Source organism: Geotrypetes seraphini, chromosome 3 (genome assembly GCF_902459505.1).
Source record: "Geotrypetes seraphini chromosome 3, aGeoSer1.1, whole genome shotgun sequence".
NCBI lineage: Eukaryota > Metazoa > Chordata > Amphibia > Gymnophiona > Dermophiidae > Geotrypetes > Geotrypetes seraphini.
In genome coordinates this window covers 98,020,925-98,036,658 of record NC_047086.1, presented here as the reverse complement: position 1 = coordinate 98,036,658, position 15,734 = coordinate 98,020,925, and the positions used below count along the sequence as shown (strand labels likewise).

General features: G+C 43.1%; 1 protein-coding gene across 3 annotated transcripts; it reads right to left on the bottom strand.

Moving 5' to 3' along the window:
• Positions 1-7,176: 7,176 nt before the first annotated feature.
• Positions 7,177-15,344, bottom strand: MYCN (MYCN proto-oncogene, bHLH transcription factor). 3 transcript variants are annotated; one of them, XM_033939880.1, is made up of 3 exons: positions 15,325-15,344; positions 12,019-12,751; positions 7,177-8,746 (listed from the first exon to the last, which is right to left on the bottom strand). In XM_033939880.1, the coding sequence occupies exons 2-3, from the start codon at positions 12,647-12,649 to the stop codon at positions 8,142-8,144; spliced, it is 1,236 nt and encodes a 411-aa protein (XP_033795771.1). In that variant the 5' UTR covers positions 12,650-12,751; positions 15,325-15,344; the 3' UTR covers positions 7,177-8,141. The 3 variants fall into 3 exon arrangements, with proteins under 3 accessions (XP_033795771.1, XP_033795770.1, XP_033795769.1); XM_033939879.1 differs by lacking the exon at positions 15,325-15,344 and adding an exon at positions 14,780-14,855; XM_033939878.1 differs by lacking the exon at positions 15,325-15,344 and adding an exon at positions 13,626-14,016.
• Between the last annotated feature and the right edge of the window lie 390 nt (positions 15,345-15,734).

The window sequence follows — 15,734 nt, the reverse complement described above, 5'->3', positions numbered from 1 at the left end:
GAAGCTAAGTTTAAATCCCATTTCTCTGACCAACACTCTTTGTGACTTGGGCAAATCAGTAACTAGATTATAAAGCAGTTGGGGGGAAGGGAAATATAAACTGTCTTGAGTTTGGTTTTGGGAAAGGTAAGTAATAAATATAAAATACAAATTATGAATCCCATGTAGACACCACAGTGCTAAGTCACTAAAACTAAGGGGACTAAGTTCTAGAGAGTTCTCCCACTTTATAAATGTGATGCCTACATAAAGAGAAAAGAAATATAGCATCAACAGTCTCTAAAAAAAAACTGTATAACAGGGAATGTGGTTGTAGCAAAACAAAGAATGTTCACGTGGTGGTAGCCGCATGTGGTGGTAGCAAAAAAAAAAAAAAGCTAACAGCATTAAGAACATATGAATAGCCTTACTGGGTCAGACCAATGGTCCATCAAGCCCAGTACCCTGTCCTCATGATGGTAAATCTAGGTCACTAGTACCCGGCAAAATCTCAAAGAGTAGCAACATTCCATGCTACCTATCCAGGGCAAGCAGTGGCTTCCCTCATGTTTTATAACAGACTATGGACTTTTCCTCCAGGAACTTGTCTAAACCTTTCTTAAAACCAACTACGCTATCCGCTTACCATAACCTCTGACAATATGTTCCAGAGTTTAACTATTCTTTGAGTGAAAAAATATTTCCTCCTAACTTCATCAAGTGTCCCTTAATATTTGTAATTTTTGACGGAGTGAAAAATCAACCCACTTCTAACTGTTCTAATCCACTCAGGATTTTGTAGACTTTAATCATATATCTCCTCAGCCATCTCTTTTCCAAGCTGATGAGCCCTAACCTTTTCAGTCTTTCCTCATACGAGATGAGTTCCATCCCCTTTATCATCTTGGTCGTTCTTCTTTGAACCTTTTCTAATGCCGCTATATCTTTCTTGAGATAAGGAGACCAGAATTGAATGCAATACTCCAGGTGATGTTGCACCATGGAGCAATACATAGGTATTATAACTTTCTAAGTCTTGTTAACTATCCCAGCGGTAACAGGAAGTTGTCAGAGAGGGCGGATCCAGTGGAGAGAAGACGCCGGAGCCGGTGCCAGAGCAGCACTATGAATTGGTTCCGCCGCCCTGCAAGTGTTGCAAGAAATTCAGGGGGGGAGGGAAGGAGTAGATGGCAGGGAAGGGACGTGGCAGGGAGAGCCGACCCGCAGATACTCTGGTGAGGGAGTGGGGGAAGGGAAACATGTTGGACTCAAATGAGGGAAGGAGGGAGAGATATGAGACTCAGGGATGGGGTAAGGGAAGAAGGGAGGGTTGGAAAGATATCAGATTTGTGAGGGACAGTGAGATGGACTTGGGGACGGCAGAGGGTGATAGAAGGGGAACAGTGAGAAATGGATTTGGAGGAGTACAGAGGGAGCAAGAGGGGGAGAAAGGGAGAAATGGAAGAGGGGGAGAAAGGGAGAGATGGATGTGGAGGGAGCAAAATGGGAAAAGGGAGAGATGGATGTGGAGGGGACAAAATAGGGAGAAATAGAGATGGATTTAGTGGAGAGGGCAAAATGGTGAAAGGGAAAAAGAACCATGGGAGGGGGCAGAAAGGTGAGCGAGAGCAGAGGAGGGAGAGGAGAGGAGGGAGAGAAGAGATGGACAGGAAAAGACAGAGGGGATATGGACTGGGCTGGAAGAGGAGGAGGAGAGATTGAGAGATATTGCACTTGTGGAAGGGAGGGAGAGAGGAAGAAAATGAAGGTGGAGTAAGCCTTAAGGAGGGGAGATGCTAGAAATGGTGAATTCATGTGGGAGAGTTGTCAAGGAGAAGAGTGAGCAGAATAATGAGTATAGGAGGTAGAAATGTGGTAATGGGAAGCAGATAAAAGGAAATAAGAGGATGATAAATGTGAAAGCTAGGGGATGAGAGGAGATAGAAAGTTGATTATAAAAAGTGAAAAGGAATAAAGCAATGTTCCCTCTAAGCTTCATGGCCATGCACCTTTTGGTAGAAGGCTGCACAGCCAGCACACCAGGACCTCTGGCCATACTCGACTGCTTTTGCCTGTGGCTTTGTGAAGAAAGAAGTGCAGCTGGAAGAAAGGAGGAGGAGGCCTATTTGGATGTCTTAGACCTGGCCCGAACACAGGTACACACCCTTGGGAGGGGCATGAACTTGGGAGAGAGGGGGCACAAACTTGTGACAAAGGCTGGAAGGGAGGGGGCATGAACTTGTTTACACAGAGGGAAAGAGCACATTGGGACACAGAAGGGAAGGGGCAGGAACTTGGTACATAGGATGGAAGGATGAAGGGAGGAAGGGAAAGAGATGCTGAGGTGGGGGAGGAAATGGAAAGGGAGAATTATTGAGAATGGGTGTGAGTGAGAGGGAAAAGGATGGTGTACATGGGGAAAGGAAGAAAGATAATTGTTGGACTTAGGGAGGGAGAGAATTGTTGGACATGGTAGTAGGAGAGGAGTGAGGTAGAGATGAGAGGGAGAAATGTTGGATGTGGTGGTAGTGGAGAAGGAACAGTGGGACAGATGGAAAGGGATGCAAGAGGGAGAAATGTTAGACATGGTGGTGGAGGGAATGGAGGAAGAGATGTGGCATGGTGCTGGAGAGCGATGATAGGAGAAATATTGGGCATGGGGCTAGTGGGCATGGGCAAAATATGCTGCACACAATCCGGGGGATAGGAGAGAGGATGTTGGATGTGGCAGTAGGAGTTGGAGAAATGCACCCTGGATCCCTCGCTCTCTTTCCCCACGTCCTTTGCAGCAAGGGAGAGAATGAGAGAGATGTTGGACAGTGAGAGGGAGACATTGCACATGGCGGTGGAGAGAGGAAGAAATGCTGTGCAGGGGTGTGGAAGGTAAAAAGAGTGTGCTTTGTGGAGTTTAATTTTGTGGTTACCATTATGTGTTGTTAATAAGATTATTATATTGTATGTATATGAAAAATGAATGGAAGAAATGGCATTTACAATTAGTAATATTATTATGGGGGCAAAATCTAGGACAGAACTCTCCCCCCGAACAAAAAAGTGTTCTGCTGCCTATGGTCCACTATACTTCCTTTGAAAAGATGTATGCATGTTTATTTTTAGAAAAGATCAAAATACTGTATGTCAGTGAATTGAATGTTTGTGTACAAATATACACACACAAAAAAATTAGAAAAAGGGACAAATAAGATGAAAAAGGCAGACTGAAATTTTGCTAACCCACCCTACAGTGTTTAAGTCATGATATCACATTAGCATAAACACATCATTTTGCTAAGGCCTTCTTTAGGCATTGGGACTTCTTACTAGCAATGCACTAATTCTAGGGGTCAGCACACCTGCTCAAACCTAAAAACATCTGTATCTAGATCAGGGGTGTCAATCTCAATCACATAAGGGGCCAAAATCTTTAAAACAGGCTAAGTCGCAGGCCAATTTTTATTAAGATACTTACCCCCTCTTTTACTAAGGTGCGCTAACCGATTAGTGCAAGCTAATCGATTTAGTGCGCGCTAAACGCTAAGGTGTCCATAGAATATAAGACACGTTAACATTTAGCGCATGCTAATCGATTAGCGCACCTTAGTAAAAGAGGGTTAGTCTTAGTAGAAATATAGGCTTACAACATCTCCAACCCCACGCCAGCTCTGTGGTGTAAACAAAATAAATAAAAAAGACTTTTCCTCTCTCTTTTAGGTCCTAGTTCACGCTTGCTGTGTAACACTAGCTCTGACAGGATACACATTTCAAATCTGACATATTGTAATCACAAAATAGAAAATAAAATTATTTTTTCTACCTTTTATTGTCTGGTCATTTTGATTTTCCATCATCTTGGTCCCAATTTCTCTTTCTGCTTTTTGTCTATCTTCTACTAATTCTCTTTCCAGTGTCTTCTGTCCATTTTTTCCTCTCTTGTTCCATTCCCTTCTTATACCTGTCTCAAACAAATTGATCTTTTCTCATTCAGCTTTCTTAACTTTTTCTTTTCTTTTTTTGCCTCTGTTCATTCAAATCTTGTCCTCTTTCTCACCTTTCTTACCTTTCTTCTCTTTTAAATTTTCAGCTACCTCTCAATTCTCCATCTTCTCAGTCCTAGCTGTCCCATTTCCCATCTCATTCCTTTCCCAGCCTCCTATTTCCTTCTATCTACTCCCCATTATATCTCTCCTCCTCTATCTCCATGGTCCAACATTTTGCTCCCTCTCTTTTTTATTGTTCTTCTTCCCTCACCCTTGAGGTGAACAATGAGATGAAAGATAAAAAAGAGATGCTGCATCTCTCTCTTGCTTCCACCCCCAGGCCTAACTTTTCTACCTCCCTTCCATCCCCAGATCCAACTTCTGTCCCTTTCTGTTCCCAACTGCCCCCCCCCATTCCATCTCATCTCTCCCCCCTGCCTGCTTGCCTCCTTCCCCCCAGGTCTACCATTTCTCCTTCTCTCTTCCCAACAGTTCTCCCTTCAAGTATCTCTTTCCCTTTTCCTCTACACCACCCCAGGTCCAAATTCTCACCTTCAGACCACTGTCCACCATCTCTCTGTCCTGTTTCTGGTTCCATAAGCTCTCCCTCCATGCCCAATCTGGCACTGCTTTTAATACTTCCCCCATCATACTTTTAAAAAAACCCAGTTAATCCAGGAGGCTTCCTCAGCCCAGCATGTCCTCCCTGCTTCTTTCTGCACCGGTCCGATGTCGCCCTCACCTTCTGTCAAGCTGAAAAATTTGCTAGCCTCGACAGTGATTCAGCAACGTTGCAGGCAGGTCCCCTTCCTGCTTTCTGTCTGCCACGGTATGTCTCCAATGACGCAACTTCCTGTTTCTACCTGGATGGATCATGGCAGACGGAAAGCAGAAAGGGGAACCATGGGCAGTGTTGCTGAATCACTGCCGAGGCCAGCAGATTTTTCAGCGTGACAAACAAGGGCAACATCGGACTTGCACAGAGAGAACAGGGAAGACATACTGTGCCATGGGGACTACCCAGAGCCTTGGGGGCCGGGTCGTGAGAAGGGGAAGTTCCCGGACGATGACTCCAAGGCAGGGAGCACTGCCGCAGGCCACATAATACAGCCATGTGCGTCTTGTGTTTGACACATGTGCTCTAGGTGGTTTATTTTGCAAACAACTTAATGCACACTCTTATTGAACCATTGTATAAGAGTCACTGGAGGGTTCCATCTCAGCACTGAAGAACCAAGCCAAGTCTGGATTTACTTCATTGTAATTTTGGAAGTGTATTCGTAATTTTAAAAAATTGCAACTTAAGGCCACATATGCGGTGAAGAATCATTAGTACTGGTTCTGTTTGCTCTTGATAATCCTACCTGCCAAGGCTAATTTTATAACAGGCCGCCAAAGGTGGTAGGCCATGTTGGGGCCTAGTTTCAGACTATTTTATAAAGAAACATGGATAACTAGCTATCTTGATAAAATAAAACCTGCAGCTAAAACACAGCTGTGTACATTTACAACTGCTAGGGAGCTGATATGAATATATAGAGCTAAGTATGTATGTATTTTCTGATGCATGTGCATAAATCATGACTCTGCTCAAACTATATCCTTGTAGGTTTTTATGAGACCTTGACCCACGGATTATACATAAGTTGCCCAAAGTTGGGCATGCATTTTTGGATGTGGCTCTCAATTTGGCTTAAATTGGCATCGAGCATGCTATGCTGTGTGGTGAATCCATTTTTGGAGATGGCAAACTAATGTATTGCTCTGCACTCCTCCCTGGGAACTCTGTTTATCAGGTAATTTCCTGTTAACTGTGCCTTTTTTCTCCTCTTCCACCAACTCTAGACTCCTTTCCTTCCACCTTGCTGTGTTGTATATGTGGAACAGACTTTCCCAAGTCAGTACCTTACACTCTATCTCAGATTTAAGCTACCCTTGGAGGCTGTTTTAACTCCTTATTCACCTGGTCAGTACCCATGTTTTAATCATTCCCATAATAAATGTACCTCAGAAATCTGTCATGTTTGTCCTCAACAGACTGTAAGTTCTGTCAAATAGGAGCTGCCTCTTATTTAATTACAGTGCTGCTAATGTCTAGTACAGTAAAAGTAAGAACTGCTCGAGTCCCCAAGTGAGACAGCAAATGCTCTTAAGGAGTATCTTCAAGAATTTTATACATCCAGGCAGGGTCTTAATTGGCAGTCATTAGGAGTTACACATGGACCATTGCATAATGTTTTATAACATGGGCACCTAAATTTTATAGTATGTGATTCCAAGGGGGTGTGGCAGGTCAGAGCGTTCCCAGGATTTAGGTGAAGATCTACAGGTATCCTATTAGTTGGGCATCAGCATTTACACCAAACGTAGGCACAAAGGGCTCGATTCTGGAAACAGCATCTCGACTGCAGGCGACAGTAGGTATCCTACTGCCATCTAACGGACCAATCGGGATGCACTTTAAAAAAAAATAAAATATGTGCAGTGAAGGATGCCTACAATGTAGGCATCTGACTTGAGTCTTTGGAGGTGTTTAGGCATGCCCACGGACACCTAAGGCCAGCGTAGGTGTGGCTTACGCCGGAAGTGACTTTAGGCATCAATAAGCATGCCTAGTCATGAGTCGGACGTCTTAAATGTAGGCCTGTAAAATGCTGGCCTACATTTAAGACATCTGTCCAAAAAACAGATTAGCACACAGATGCGGTGATTGACACAAGGTAGGCAACTGTTTTGCAAGCACCTACCGTGACAGGCACTGTTTCCAGAATCAGGCCCAAGGTGTTCACTGAGCTACTATTCTGTAAAAGTCATTCCACAGAGGGCACTTTGCAGAATATTAGGTTAGCATGGATATTTCAGCACCTAACTATGGGTACCATTTACTGAATTCCCCCCCCCCAACACTTTTATGTGCACATATAAAAGTTTACATGCAAAATATCCTAAGACATAAATGTCTAACTGTTCCTTTACCTGGCTACTGGCTAGCTTTCCTATCATTGATCAATGTCTTGAGGAGGCTGAGGGGGAATTGGGGGAGAAATTTCACAGGATGCCATCTGCCATCTCAGTCCTCAACTTCTCATCTATTTTACAAATGTGCTTTAGCAGCATGAGCAAACCATGAAGAAAAAAAAATCCCTAGTCGAGGCACTTTACTGAATGAATGCCTGATAAATTTCATTAATAAAAAAGCTTACGCAAAAACCAAAGCACATCAATTAACTGCTATTTATTTTTCATAAACATGAGGTATTTCAAAAAGTGCTATAAAGATGCAGCACTAAAATGTACATCGTTTGAAAAAAAAAATATTAAAACACAGAACTTTGCAGTTACCAAGTTCTATGCACCAACATTAACAAATACATTAACAGGAAGAAACAGGCTAAGAAAAAGGCATATATAAGTCAATTTCTTTACAAAAAAGTTTTCTTAGTTCAAAAAAGTGATAAAGTAATATCTACTCAAAACTTTCACAACTCATTTTCATACGAAAATATAAGTATCAAATTTAGTTATGTATCAGCGTCATACTAAAGTATACAGGCAGTGTAAGAATTAGTACAGTACATAACAGAGATTAACAATATATTTGTATACAAAAACATGCCCCTCAAACATTGAGGTATTACAGTACTTAGGTATGAACTTCCAGTCAAAATCTGGCAGCTGTAGCTACCTCATAACCCAGGACATGTACAAAAGGCAAAGTGTATAAATGGTATATACAGAAATTTCTCCAGGAGGTACAAAAATTAATGGCAACCCCCAGGTAACATCTGTGCAAGAATGTAAGCACCTTTAAAAAAAGGAATGAATTCTTTAAAAAACTCAACGCAATGTCATCAGCAGCTCAAAATTGCTCACAACATTTAAAAACATCGGAAAAGGTGTTTTGAAGATTTACAAAAAGGAAAAAAAAAATATATATATATATATATATTTATATAAAAAAATCCATCCTATAATGGCTGTCTTATTTCATCAGGCCATTCAACACCTCGCAAAAACAACGGCTAGTTGTTCTCGACCCAAATAAAATAGTTTGTCATCAACTATATAGGGGACTGGAGTGAAAGTAAACCAACATTCGTAACGTCAAAAAACATTTTTTTTTTTTTTCTGAAAGAATCAAAATGTGCAAAGTGGCAGTGAGAGGGTCCGTGTTTGACAAGGTTTTTAGCAAGTCCGCGAGTGCTCCATTTTCTTTAGCAGCCGCTGCTGTCTGGCTTGTAATTTTTCCTTCTCCAGCAGCAATCTGTGCTCCTCCTCCTGGAGGGAATGGACATACTCGGTGGCTTTTTTCAGGATGACAACTTTTGCGGCTTTCTCATTTTTCATCAGTTCCGGTACATGGTCCCTCAGGGTGAGGAAACTGGACCGGAGGTCATTGCGCCGCTGGCGTTCCAAAATGTTATGGTTGCGCCTGCGTTCGCTGTCCTCTGAGTCAGAGCTCCGAGGGCTCAGGCTCTTGGTCTTTGGTGGGATCATGCTCTTAACCAGACGGGGCATATCATTTTTCAATTTTTTCTGCGGCGGTGCATCTTCATTTTCCCCATAGGAAGAAGGAGCGGCATAGTTGTGCTGTTGGTGGATGGGCGCACAGCGTTTCAAAATCAGTTCGTTTTGCTGTGTCCTCAGGGAGGCAGTAGTGGCATTCTTGTGACGTACGGTGATGGTGAAAGTTGTAACAGGCTTATGAGAGGACAAGGCGCGTCGCTTCTCCACCGTCACTACATCAATTTCTTCCTCATCCTCCTCATCTTCATCATCATCTTCATCATCTAGAAGAGAAAAAAAAACAAATCAGTCATTCCATTTAGATAAACAAACCTGCACAACATACAAATACAAGAACAAATGATCAATAATTTTTTGTACTCAAAGTATAGGTAATCAAACAGGTACCCTGGCAAGAAAAGTTTGTTTAGTTAGGCTGAAAACCAAGGAAGCCAGGGATCAAATCCTGCTTTTGCCACTGACAGTGACTTGCTCAAGGCCTCAAAGCAGCACTTCCTTCTGTCTCAGGTATTCAGAAATTATGTGCGCTTCAGGGAACAGACATATTGTACCCAACTAGGTATCAACTGTTCAGTGCCTCTCATATGTCCAGCAGAACTATAAAAAGGGTAAGTATTACTACTACAGTGCAACCAGAGGCATACCTACCGGGCAAAATGCCCAGGGCTGCCCAATAGTAGTGGCAACCTTTAGTTGAACCCTCCCTTCCGTGTGACAAGTTCCAGCACCTTCCTGCCCCACCCCATGCTCAGCTACTAACTCACCTGCCAGGCCCTCCACAGCTACAGTGTCAGACAGCACTAAAGGCTGCCTCTCTGACTGGCAGGACCTATCATCTGCCATGTCCCACCCACAGGAAGTTGCATCATGGCAGCATGGCAGGACCTATCCTCTGCCACATCCTGATGCAACTTCCTGTGGACAGGATGTGACAGAGGATATGGAAGACCTGGCGGTTAGGTAAGTAGCTGAGCGTGGTAGGGCCTCCCTCTCCCATCTCAGTCCTCTGGTCCAGAGCACACATCTATGCCACTGATTAATGCTATATTTCAAGATTATAAATTGTGCAGTGTCACACACAAGTTCAGTTAAATGGTGCAGAGCCAGAGAAAAGTCTACTTTGCCACTGCAATGTGGACATACCAGTGGCCTAGATATAGACAGAGGCCCAACACGGTCGTACAGTATCCTAACAGAATTACAGAAAATGAAGAACGTGCAATACAGGGCAGCCCCATACTGAAAGGTAAAAAGCTTAAACAGTAGAAAACCACAGAGTAGTAAAAGGAGAAAACAAAGCAAAGAATATCTCCTGTGTTTGCACAAAATCTATCATTAAGTGTCAGGACCCAAGCAAATCTAAAACCAAATAACACTACTATAATGCAACCTGGAGAGTTATGTGCATGGCTGACCGGGTCATTTTGCACTCTCCTGATCAAGGAGAACAGATCTGAAATATAGCCCAGTGAAAAGGATCACTCACAAACCATTTTTTTAAATCTTTGCTTTTATAAGATAAAAGGGATATATGGTAGAAATGTATAGTGGGCAAATTTATTTTAATTCATTTGGCCTTTTTTTGTTCCTGATGGTCAAAACTTCTGTTTAGTTCAATAAAAATGTACCACATACTATTCAACTTGTTTTAACTCCTAAATCAACATGTTAAATAAATTTAGCAAACATACTAAATATTGAAGGAACTCAAACTGATGTGTGCTAAAAAATCCATATTCCTAATGCCTGGCAGCAGAAATAACACAAAAAGCCTCAAAAGTCCAGCATCTATATAGTACACTGTCATTGGCAGCCACCTTAAGGACTGTGCCATTTATAGAATCATGCCTTCGGGAAAGGTGCCAGAAATGTAGGCCAGGGTTTTTAAGGCCTATATTTCTGGTGCCTACCATTGACGTGAACTGTGCCTATGGAGGCGCTTTACGATGCCTAACACCACTTCTGGCATTAGCCACGCCTACAGTGGTATTGGGCATCACAAAAAGCACCTCTATTGGCGCAATTCTGGTGCTATTCTTTTAGGCATTGGTAGGCACCTACTTTTTTAACGCTTTAAATTGGTTTTAAATGGTATTTTCTACTTAAGTTAGGCGCCTAATTTAAAGACACGGTTTATAGAATCTGGGTCAATGTCTCAGGTATCACAGATCCAACTACAAAGGAAAAAAAAGAAATCCAGTCCTACTTTGATGATATGAAGCCTACTGTATCTTTTTATAATCTTAAGAGAGTTACTTAACCCTTCATTACCTCAGATGAAAACTTGTTTGTAAGTAGTTCCATAGGGAATTACCTAATGTCCCTAAATCTAACTGATCTTGAGCTACTACTGAAATTGAGTGTCGCAGATTAGCTCACACCCTGCACCCAGAATAGATCTGTTTGGCATAATAAAAACAAATGAATTTGCCATAGTGATCCTATCCTAAGTCAATGTTTCTATCCTCTAGGAATATGCCTGAGCTAATTTGCATGCATTGAGGATTCTATGCATGCAAATCTCTCTCATGCATATTCATTGTGGCTATCTTGAAAACCTAATGGGCTGTGGGGTCACCAGAACAAGTTTGGGAAAGCCCCATATTTAAAAGCGCCAGCAATAAATCTAAAGGCAGTGTCATTTTCCAACAAAACCAAGGCGAGTCAGTCATGCCATGTGTGTGAAAAAAACAAACCTACATTAGAAAACACTGCCCCAATGAAGAAATTATTCTCCCTTTCCACTTTCTTTTGAGCATAAACTGGCACACTGGAGGTCACAACATATGCAGAAAATCAAAATAAATGGTATGCTCAAGCTAAAATGAAAAGAAAATGAGACAATTGCTGGTGTTATTCTAAACCAAAATGCAAGACTGTTCCAGTCTATAAGGCTCTTTAAGGCAGGATTTTGGTTTGCTGCCAAGAAGACAGCTGTTGGGAGGAAGTACTTCCTCACTGAAAGCTGTCAAAGCACAGACATTAAAGGGATAGCAGGCCTTTAGAAACAGGAGGCTTATCATCAAATTTAACAGATTGTCATATGGATCTACTTACATACATAAAGCAGCCAATGATCGATTTTTTTTTTTAAATAACTATGGAACATATGCATTTCGAGTCAATATCACAGACTTTACCCTTGTTGAACAGGGCCAGAATTTATTTCTCATATCAGTTTTACTTCTTTAGTAAATACTTCTGGGCCTATGGGAAAAAAAATCCTGAATAGCTTCTTAAAACTGCTACAATGCGCTTTATTGCACAGCCCAAGTCAACTCATAGCCTCTTTTTGATAAGGAAGTTTTTAGAATAGGCGATAACCACACGCGGGGGTCCATGCCCCCCCCCTTCCCTTCCCCAGATCAGGGAGCTGGGCCACGCCTGCTGCCACCTGCTGGCAGGCAACACAAAGACAACCTACAACCAACCAAGCTTCGAAAAATAACAAGCCAACTATTAAAGGCTAAGAGATTGGGGGAGGGGGGATGCAAACAAGAGCATGAAGGGCTACCAGGCAGAGAGCGATGCTTACCGGAATCACTGGGACTATCATCGCCGGAGCTGCAGTTGCTGCTTGCCGAAGAAGGTCTAGCGGTGGTTGCCACGGCTGCTGCAGCCGAGGCGGGTGGCCCCTGGCCGCCCCCCTTATTCACGGGAAAGGGGAAGACCACGGCCGGATCCACGCAGTCCGCCACGGAATTGTTCAGATCAGGCTCGCCGCCGACGCCGCCGGCCGGGACGGCGGCGGCGGGGCCCCCCGGGCTGGCCTTGCCTAGCTTCTCGGTGACAGCCCTCTCCAGCTTCTCTCGGGCCGAGAAGCCGCTCCACATGCAGTCCTGGATGATGATGGAGTTCAGGTTCCACTCGCCCAGCTCGCCGCCCTCCGCCCCCAGCAGCTCCGCCTCGGGCTGCAGTAGCAGCAGCTCGGACGCCCAGTCCAGTTCGTCGGTCACCGCTGTCCCCCGAGCGCCCGCGTCCCCTTGCAGCCCGGCCCGGCTCGGTGACAGCGGCGGCGTGGGCAGCAGCTCGAACTTCTTCCAGATGTCCTCCCCCGGCGGGGCCGAATCCGGCCCGCAGAAGTAGAAATCATCTTCGTCCGGGTAGAAGCAGGGCTGCAAGGAGTCAAACTCCAGGTCTGGGTTTTTATTCACCACTCCCGGCATTTTCGTTTGCTTATAGAATTTTTATTCCCAAATGGGTGTGTGCCGTTCTCTCTCTTTACAATATTTCTTAAGTCCACAGAAAAAGTCTCCCAAGTTCTGAAGCTAGAAGAGATGGAAACAAAAGTTAAACATCCCAAAAAAAAAAAAAATTTTAGATCCTAACACTACAACAAAGTTTCTCTAGTCTAAATCTTTTTTAATAAAACGAACAAAAAATAGCATAATTGGTAATAGGAAGAAAAAAATATAATCTCTTCGGTCAGTTTCTGAAGCTACATGAAATACCACCTGCATTGAAACTTCTGAAAATTACGATTCTGTCTATTTAGGCAGATCGATATTTAAAAGTATGAAAAAAAAAAAAAAATTCCAATAGCTCTGTTTCGTTTGACCAGAATTAGCATTTATCCTATTAACTTGCCTTTAACAGCTCCCACACTAACAGTAATACAGTTACATCATGCACTTAAAATGTCTTTGGGCTGCATTTCTCAAAGTGTTGCTCCTCCTGCAATCAGATCTCTGTATTAAAAAGCAGCTGACGTTATACCATTAAAAAAATTACATACACACACATAAAATTATGTCTCATCACCGCGAAATACAGATATCGGACCATTCCATTTCGATCTGATTTGTTGCCAAATGGCACATATAACAGGACAAAGTGCATGGACTTTCATGCGGTGGCTACCAATTTAAAATCTGAAATCTTCCCAAAATATAAACGGCAGATCTCAAACATCCGTGAATTAATAACAATAATAAAATCTTCACGAATGCACTTCTATACATACTGTCAATTCTGCGCACCTCTGTGGAAATAGCATAGGTCACAGCTAGTCTACAATATAACCGTTTTAATTAACAGAAAAAAATCAAAAAAAAAAAATCAGTGAACCCGTCCAGATACATCGCACGCCTATTGTGTACAAGTATAGCCTAGCTCTCTGCTCCCAGCCTCACAATTCCTCACCTCCCAAGGCTGTCAGGCCGTCCGCGCGCGCCCTGTGCAAGCAGCGCCGCGAGGCCGCCTCCGCGCGCACACTCTCCACTCCCAGCAGCCAGACTATCACTGACCAGCCTTGGTAGCGCTCACTGATTATTAACTGGGGGGAAAATAAACCCGACACCCGGGAGGGAAGCACCGGCTGGAAAGGGTCTGCCGACAAGCCCCGCCCCTAACTTCCCCGAGAAGTCGGGGCGGTGCCACAGTTTTCGCGCCAAAACCAGCCTGTCTTTATCTTTGGTAAAGTGGGTGGTTTGATGCAATTTGTGAGCCTTCTCCCTCCCCCACCAAAATCAAGCAGCCAGTCTTATCAGATGCAAGGGGGAGGGGGGAGGCAGAAGTACTAAGCATGTTTGTTCTCGGGAAAAAGCCCTTTTAGTAAATTATTAATGCTTCCGTCTTGGAAAGCGAAGGTGGAGCAATTGTGCATTACCTTTCTTCCCCAAAGCTCGACATAATTTTAAAGGTTTCAAATTGCAGCAGCAATCCCGAGCATATTGTAGTTGTTTTGCATAAAGTGGTGGGCGTTTGCCAGGGCTGAGTATGTGTGAGGTTTGCCATTCACTGCTTGGATGAAAGTTGGTGATCTGCAAAAGGAAGTCATTATTTAGCCTTTAATCAGACTGTTTGATTAACCGAGGATTTATTTATTTATTGTGCTAATAAAACTAGGGAAGAGGAGGAGAAGAAGCGCCGTCACAGAACTACAGACCCGCAAGCAGTCCGGGGGTGGGGGGCGAGAGCCTGTGCGGTTTGTAAATATCAGAATAACCGCCCCCCCCCCCTCCCTGCTGAAATGCGACACCTTGCGGCGAGAAATGGCTCGCAGGTTACATACACAGTAACAAAAGCACAAAAGATAACATTTTCCAACCGAAACGTGCAATTAAAATGATCCGAAGACTGCTAGTTGTGCACCGGTTGCGAAGTAAAAGAAGCGCGACTGGTTGTATTTGAATTTGTGCGACTATTTGAATACAATGACATTTGATCGCCCTAGGATAAATCTTGGTTTTCTTTATGGGAAGTAATTTTGCACATTTCCCATCGATTCTTTCTTTCTTTTTTAAATATACAAGCATTATATTGGGCGTTACTCATTGGTCTTGTTTAAAACTTACTCACGTTCGCAGTCTTTCGTCCAAAATCAATTTAACCCTTTATTCCTGTTGATCTTTCGGAGATTTGCAGTTCATCTACTACTTTCCCCACCAGCAAGCTTAGCTGTGCAATGACGCATTTGATTTTTGACCTATTTCCTAACGTTATTACTATATTATCTCCAATGATTCGTTTATTTTAAAAAAAAAAAAAATCATGTACACTTTTGCCCACCTTTATTCATTTGACAGGGATGTGTTCATGCCCACGGTGTACCCTTGTAGTTATTTTTTCACGAAAAACTCAAGCATAGGAAAATGATTATGACACATCTACTCTGACGGCGTTGTCGCTATTTGACACCTCTTATGCATATTTGAATGAGGGATGAAAGACAACCCTTTAATAATCTGATTTTTTTTTCTTTGTAATCTTGCTTGGGAGACACACTTTTGGGAAAGACTAAGCGAAAGAACACTCTACAAAAGACAACCCACAGCCGAGTCCCTATGCCAGCCAAAAAGAATTATATAATAAATAGATGAAGCTCTATTCTTGGGCTGACCGAAGATCACAATAATATTCGCTTTCTCCGCTTGGAACCCTTCCCTCTTGTTTGCGGCCCCTCCCTGAGAGCGGAGGCGGAGCTGTAAGAAGTGTAGCAATCCCATCTAGCCAATCGCCTGCGAGCTTGCAAATTAGCGCTTTCGACGCCCTGTTGTGCGAACTGCAGGTGGTCGGCTTCCTTTGCCAGCCCGACCCTCCCGGGAAAACAAAAGTCCGTTGCACAGCTATAAGCAGTCAAATAGCGGGGCGGGTTTGTTATATTTGTAGTCAATTTCTAAAAAAAACAACATCATACCATCGCCAAAATCTTTGGGCATCTTTAGTTCCACAAAAGATGGCCAGATCTTAAAATATGTGTTTTTATTTTTTTTTTACATTTTATTATTAATTTTTAAGTGATTAAAAGCG

What these genes read in the sequence shown, in the direction of transcription:
- MYCN (XM_033939880.1), bottom strand. Translation starts at nt 12,649, where the DNA reads ATGCCGGGAGTGGTGAATAAAAACCCAGACCTGGAGTTTGACTCCTTG. An exon ending in TGATAGTCCCAGTGATTCCG is followed by an intron (nt 8,747 to 12,018) that starts GTAAGCATCGCT and finishes TTTCTCTTCTAG; the next exon opens with ATGATGAAGATGATGATGAA.